The sequence below is a fragment of the Penaeus vannamei genome, chromosome 29, assembly GCF_042767895.1.
Source record: "Penaeus vannamei isolate JL-2024 chromosome 29, ASM4276789v1, whole genome shotgun sequence".
Taxonomy (NCBI): Eukaryota; Metazoa; Arthropoda; class Malacostraca; order Decapoda; family Penaeidae; genus Penaeus; species Penaeus vannamei.
Genome location: NC_091577.1, coordinates 16,108,379 through 16,115,878, shown reverse-complemented (window position 1 = coordinate 16,115,878; position 7,500 = coordinate 16,108,379). Strand labels below are relative to the sequence as shown.

The 7,500-nt window shown below is 40.2% G+C and overlaps 2 protein-coding genes across 4 annotated transcripts in view; one reads left to right on the top strand and one right to left on the bottom strand.

The window, feature by feature from the left end:
- The window catches only part of LOC113830150 (ferritin heavy chain), a 3,224-nt gene extending 2,326 nt beyond the window's left edge, over window positions 1-898 (bottom strand). Inside the window, exons 1-2 of one of the 2 annotated variants that reach the window (XM_070142326.1) lie at window positions 541-860; window positions 273-323 (exon numbers count right to left, since the gene is read on the bottom strand). In XM_070142326.1, the coding sequence (XP_069998427.1) occupies window positions 273-323; window positions 541-577 (88 nt within the window). In that variant the 5' untranslated portion in view covers window positions 578-860. Of the gene's footprint in view, window positions 1-272; window positions 324-540 lie in introns of both variants that reach the window. The other variant, XM_070142327.1, reaches the window with a different exon arrangement.
- A 5,244-nt stretch (window positions 899-6,142) lies between these two features.
- LOC113830155 (uncharacterized) overlaps window positions 6,143-7,500 on the top strand; it is a 4,422-nt gene continuing 3,064 nt past the window's right edge. Inside the window, exon 1 of one of the 2 annotated variants that reach the window (XM_027383361.2) lies at window positions 6,143-6,487. The gene's annotated coding sequence lies outside the window, so the exon portion shown is untranslated. Of the gene's footprint in view, window positions 6,488-7,308; window positions 7,383-7,500 lie in introns of those variants that run through there. The other variant, XM_070142330.1, reaches the window with a different exon arrangement.

The window sequence follows — 7,500 nt, the reverse complement described above, 5'->3', positions numbered from 1 at the left end:
CTAAAGTATTATTAGTTTCTATTTCACTTGTTAATTTGAAAGGGGAGGGAGGGATAAAAACACGAGGAATATAAATGAAATATCAAGTAATCCGAAATGGATTGGCCCATGAGTGGCGTGTTAATTCCGCAGACTTTTAATCATTAGGACACAGTGGATGGCTACAATAATTAACCAGATTTCCCATGTATTCACCAAGAGTTTGAAAAAAAGTCTAAACAACTGGCGTGCAACAACAAGGTCTGAAGGGGTTGGGCAGCACACAGCCTCACCTTGCAAGGTGGTGCCATTACAGGGATGTCCAACTACCCACAACCCGCACTCTGTGGAGAACCCTTTAATATTGTTCTTCAGATCCTCGCAAAGTAAACTCACTCACTCACTCACTCACTCTCTCTCCACTAATTAAAAATCTTCTGATTTACAAGGCTCACTGGATATTCCAATAAACATTTAATCAATATGAGATCCGAAAGTAAAATCAGCTAAGTAGAAATGAAAGTCCAGGAAAGGCAAACTTGGGAAATTTAAATGACTTACCAAGGATGACCACAGTAGCCAGAAGAAAGCGTGCCATGGTGGTTCCTTTGGAGCGGTTCTCGAGTGTTGACAGAAGAGGGGTACTTCGTGGTCTTTTTACTCTTGAAGGGCTGGTCCTGCTTTGGTGTACGTCAGGGAGTCTCTCTAATCAGCGTCTGACTTACGGTGCTCAGATGTGGCTGATAAGGTCAGGTCAGCGATCGTGAAACAGAGATAAGTGAGACAGTGATAATAAACTTAGGGAAGATAGATCGTCGGGATAGCTACGGCACTACACTGAATGCGCGATAGCTTTTCTCGAACGATGGACGAGATGTACTGAAGGGGCGGCCGCGTCTGGGACCCTCTGCCTGGCTCAGGCTGCCAGGCCACCACGGTGAGGCGTCGCGCTGCACTCACAGCTCCTCGGGTTGCGCACACGGGCACTTCCACGTTATTCAGGCTCTATGCACGTGATATGCAAACATTTCACGTGAATATAGGCAAATAAATATTTAATGCTATTCAAAGCCTGTCAAAGCAACTGCCTTTACAAAATATAATTTTGTGTAACTGCTTCATTGTTTATGCCTAAAAAGTTCACGTTCATTCACAGCTTATATACCTTGTATAATTGTTTTTAACCTGAGACACGAGTACCTACATGGGATTGTATTTTACCCATTTTGGATTTGTTCTGAGAAGTTACATACATGTAAGATCATTCACACGCTATTTCAAATATATCCTTATTCAGAAAAGTGAAGTCTCCCCTGAAAAACAAATATTTTCAGACCCCAAGGCATATCTGATCTTTGTTCCCTGACCTCAATCCTAACGAAGGAACTTTGTAAATAGGGTTGTTCATGAGTCCTTGGTTTGTAGTTAGTAAAGATACCCACCTCCTACAGTGCCAATCCCATTTCTTTATCCTATGACCTTGTGTCCTCAATAAGAAAATCCTTTGTTTCGGATTTGTATTGCCAGGGCCGGATTTAGACTTGGCGAGACCCTAAGCTACATGAGGCTTAGGGGCTCTTGGAAAGTGTGAAAATAAAGATCTTGTAAAAGATGAAAATATTAGTCGTTTACTCAGTACCATAAACAAAGAAATTGCGTATATGAATGGAATATGCAATAGATTCTGAAAGAACATCAAAACTTGAGACCTCTCGAAGAGGCCCTAAACTACATATTTTTTTTAGCTGATGTGTAAATCCGGCCTAGAGATTGTCCTTCCTTTTCCTAGATTTCCTTCTATTACGACGACCTTCTGCTCTTGCTCTGGGCATCCCAGTGAATCATGATTCATAGTTGCCTAACAATGATGAGTTGACAGTTCTTACTTATGTTGGTGTGGAGACCTAGTGGTAAAGTGTAGGCTGCACTGTAATATACACAATAAAGTAATATGCTTTATTCAAGTTACAAACTAGTTTACGGTCAGAGTATTATTATAGGGAGAAAATGGATAGATGGGTGGAGAGAGAGAGAGAGAGAGAGAGAGAGAGAGAGAGAGAGAGAGAGAGAGAGAGGGAGGGAGAGAGAGAGAGAGAGAGAGAGAGAGAGAGAGAGAGAGATTCTTGACTGATTTTGTTTCTTATGACACGCGGTTACATCGCAAAAGTATGAGATAGCATAATTTATCCAGAGAGAGAGAGAGAGAGAGAGAGAGAGAGAGAGAGAGAGAGAGAGAGAGAGAGAGAGAGAGAGAGAGAGAGAGAGAGAGAGAGAGAGAGAGAAATACTCAGGTCCAACCTTTGGTCTCATGAATGGAAACGAGCCTGGGGGTATGAAATCAGTAGAACAACAGCGGGAGATACTCTGGCCTGGCAACAACCCTGTCCCAGTGCGTGTCTGAACCCGCGTCTTATACACGAAATCGTCTTTGACAAGGACAGAGACAATGATAGTGAATATGATAACATAAACGATAATAACTATGAGGACAATGGCGATAATGATTAAAGTGGTAACTACTATGGAAATGAATGACCATAGTGATTGATTGATACTAATAAAATGATAAGCAATAAGGATATTAAGGATAATAGAATATTACGAAATTAAATACTGGAAATGTAAGACAATGAAAATTATAACACGACAGCCAGCCTTCCAGAATCTCACCAAACATAAACATATGGTAATAATCATAAAACAACAAAACAACTTTGGTAGTGCTTTAAAAAAAATCAACTGTATTTCTATGGCAATAATTAAAACAAAACAAAACAAAAAGTTGAATCAGTCATCGGTCATATACTAATACCTCCCTTTAGACAAAGAATCTTATAAACTGCAAATTTTAGCCAGGTTTGTGTCAAAAGAGGGGAAGCAGAGGGAGCGAGCTGCTGCATCGTTCGCTCGCCAACCTTACTGCGTAGTTGGTAGAGACCTCGATACAAAGACCCTCGCTTCTAATTGCCCATTCCTGTTACCGTGTGGTTAACTTCGATGTAAATTCTCGTGTGGAAATTGAGACAGTAGTTTCGGATGTTGCCATTGTATGTAGCTTTGACAGATGGGTGTCGGGTTTGGGAAATTGGTTGTATTTGAAAGTGATATCGATTTTGTACAATTTTTTTTTTTTTTTTTTGAGTGGAAAGATAGTTTAATACATTATGAATCTTGAATATATTGACATGTAATGAGTCTTTCCGTTTCGGCATTTCCTTTTCTGGGTTCATGTAAAAGCGCTGTCGATCTCTGGATCAATACGACAGGAACTACCAGTATCCCGCAGCACGCAGGATCTCACATGCACTCATACCCAAGTATCCAGTTTCTGAGGGTTAGGAGGGAAGCTTGTCCCTCCGTACTGAATAAGTTCATGGCTACAAATACATAAGCAGGAAGGTCCCCATCACGCTCTTCCCCTGACAGAAAAGGTCGAAAGTCCTCCTCTAAAAGCATTTACTGCAGACCTTCCCATCGACCCTGGCCTTACTATTCAAGTCTTTCCTCTCTCCACTGTCCTGTTCATGAATCCAGTTTGCGCGGGATGAAGATTGCGTAACTATAATGACACTTTTGTTAACTGAGCAAAACTAGTCATCGGCAGAAATTCTTCTCTGCTTTTCATTCCCTGCCATTGCATTTCTGTAACAGATATTAATATTCGCGTCTGTAAGAGTAGTTTGGAGAGTAAAGGGCTTGGTTTAAAATGTTTTGCCTTCAAAAGTAACATCATAATTATTATTATTATATAAATAATTACCTTTCATCTTTTGAACAAGTCTTTAAGAGAGCAGCAGATTATTTTTCACTGCGAAAACGACGGTATTGTGAAAACATTATTTTTACCACGGTTAATTTTATCTACTTTCAACAGAATTATTGTAACTTAAAGCTGTATTACATCATATGTATGTAAGAAGAGATGTCAGCGACCGAAAAAGTAACTAGAATATTGTTTGTTTCAAACTAGATGCGATATGTAAATTTCTGTTGATGTAATCTTGTGTCGAAATTACCAATGATTAAAGGTCTCTTGAGTCGACAAGGTTATGGGATTACCAGATCTTATAGGCCTAGCTCACGTAGGGCATACTAGCCATGATCTGCGTCACATTCTCCGAGGACAATGATCTTGCGCAACCTACAGCCGCGATTAATCATAGATTTCATAAATGACATACTAGTCTTCAGGCGAAGTTTGTTTCAACGGAACTCCTTTTATGAAATCGTCTATAATTAACTTAAAGAACTTAAAATAAGTAGTTGCATGTGCACTCAGTCAACGACAAGGACAATTTTGGGCGAAGACGTGGCACCCCATGACAGAAGGTTCGCGCACGTTGGACGTACCTGCTGAGCCAAACAAAGAAGCATCAAAAATATGACCGTTGTTATGGGCGCCAGCCGCACCCCACTTCACCCTCATTGGTGGTACTTTTGAGCTTGTGTATATAAGTATTTCGAATCTGAACAAAGGGCTGAAAGTGCCATCATCATTTCGTTGAAAGACCCCCTGTCTGGTATTTACACCACGCCAAGGGTTTTAGGAAAGGAGATTCTGTGAACATCATCCAAGGGGAACATATATATGCGCAGAAAAATAACGCTTTACAGATTATTTATTCCTTATGCATATCAAGCAGGAAAGGGAAAGTTGAAGGCGTCTCCGTTGTACTATAAATTCTTTCTTCTCATACGTATCTGGACTGATCCTCAAGATGCACTACAAAATAATACATATTTTGCTAGTACCCTTAGAATATAAACATAAGGTGAAAGAGAAGACACAGCGCACATACATAACCAAAGCAAGCTGGAGTCATGCCAGAATTGCCTCCAGAGATTCGAGAATGCGCGCAATATATTGCCATATGTTATCTTACATTAAGGGATAATTTCTCTTGGCAGGCGGACTTTCGGAGAAATTTCTAGTCATGGACGCTATCTCAAGGATACCATCTGGAGGCTGACAGAGGAAGGGCCTGATAGGAACCAACTTCTGCGGGTATTTTGCAAGAGGAAGCGCAATCCTCTATATATTTTGTCACGTGATTAGGCAGCAGCAGCTATCTGTTTCTGAAAGTGCCAGGGAAGATCGCAGGCCATGTGGCAATAATAGAAAAAACCCTTAAAGAGGGCACTGAACTGAAATAAGGCAATGTTTGGCTCCAATGACAGGGATAATAATTCAGGATATTTTGCGTGGCATATATGTGGTTAACTAACAACGGAACCATGAACTAGCGCCATGATGCACAGTGAATTTAATAGAGACAGGAAGACTAAGCTTAAATAATGGATTGGAATATATATATATATATATATATATATATATATACATATATATATATATATAAATTCTTAACTATGGCTATAGCATATGGTTAAGTTATATTACCTTCCGCTAAAAACGAATTCACTCAGCATGCACACAGAAAAGCAACAACACAATTGTACTGGTTTGATGGGCGCTTCGCCAAACTACATATATATATATATATATATATATATATATATATATATATATATATATATATATATATATATATACTCTGATAATAACAAGATGGAACACCCAACAACAGAAACAGCAAACTTCAGTCTATAGTGCGCTCTAAAAATGTCAGTAAATTTCCTTTCGTATCCAAAATGGCCGACGCAGCAATTAACACAAGTACTTTGTAAACAACAAGGAAATGTTCAAGGTTTCATATAAAATATAAAATGTGTGTGTCTGTGTATGCATATATATAAAAATGTATATGTATTATATATATAATTGTATATATTTACTTATATATTACTTAGATATATGTATGTATATACATATATGTATATTATATATATATATTGTTATATGAATACGGTTATATGTGTATTTGTTCTTTTAAGAGTTTACAACGGTGTTGTAATAGCGAATCCTCCAAGGAACGTTTCGAGCTGTTCTTAAGCCAAAGTCGCGTAACGTCTCTCTGGTCTGAGACACCATTGCTTAAATGATAACCAGCGCGAAAGTCTGACCATTAGGGTGTGTACGGCAGAATGACAAATGATGAGTATACGGAGTCAATCAAAATGGTGTTGTATGTGGAAGAACTGATACGTTATTTATTCCAATTTTGACATCATAACATTGGTTGTTGTGGAGGCGCTGGGGCCAGCGACGAGCAGAGTGCGCAGGGCAGAGCGAGAGAGGGCGGGGGAGGGGGTGGGTGTTGGGTGTTGGGTACCCAGCAGGCCCACATCCTCGCGGAGCGCACTCAGTACCTCACAAACTCCGGCTGTGAACGCTGTCGCACACTCAGTGTAGTGTCGCAGTTATCTGGCCGTCGCCAAAATCTGCAGCGCAAGTAATTTTTTTTATCTCTGATCTGCCTGATATCGTTCTGAGAACCTCTTGAACGGAGCCAGCCTCGTTGGGACAGCCACCTCGATTTTTACCACAACCAGCACCCCGAGTCCGACCCCTGCCTCACCACCAGCCAACGTCCTTTTGACAACCAAGAAGGTAAGATTATTGTGCATTGTGGTTGTGCGAAACGCTAGTTGATCGGGTGGGAAGGAATTGGTTTCTGGTTTCTGGCTTCTTGTTAAAAGTGACGTATTCAGCTCCTCATCGAAGTATCAGGTTATCTGATAACGCTCCCCTATTATCGACTAGTTGTCTTCCAGTAAGCTATTATTACTCATCTTTGACCGATAAAACATTCGAGATAACTTGATGTCTTAGACAGTCAATCTCCCACTAAATGACAAACATCCACTTGACTTATCTCTTTTCCCACGGCGGGATCATGAAGTTATGATGTAACTGGGGACATTGGCTCTCTCCTTATCAGCTGGAATTCTCTAGAGGCAGACAATGGGGATGTGGGGGTGGATGAGAAGAAGGGGGGGGGGGGGTCAGGTGGTGTCCTCCTATCGAAAAACAATGAATGGTTGAAGTATTGAATGAATTGTGGAAGGAAAAGGAGGAAAAGTTCAAGTTCCATAACGTAAATGGTGACAATGATTCAAATGGTAGACTTACTAGCGATCCAGTAGGGGAGATACAAGTGATGTAAAAAATAAATTATGAAGGCCCAAGAGAGCGATCGTGCTAGTACACACCGAGATGAAAAAAAATAATTATTTGCATAATAAGGAAATTCCTGTTCATCCGAAGATCAAAGACCTTGGTTGATTGGAACGTGTCACATACACTGAGGCTGTAGGTCGGCGGGAGAGAGATACAGGACAGAAGAGAAAAGGGAGAGATATGGGATAGAGGGAGAAGAATAAGGATAGATAACGTTAGCCAGGGTGCCCGGGTATCAGGAGCTTCAGCTGATAGTGGTGAGTCTTCCACCGCAGACCTTAGGTTGTCAGAGACTGGCAGTCGTTGAGAGGAGCCTGGTCCCAAGGTACGCGTCTTTGAAACATATATATATATATATATATATATATATATATATATATATATATATACATATACATATATACACATATATATACATACATACATACATACACGCATACATA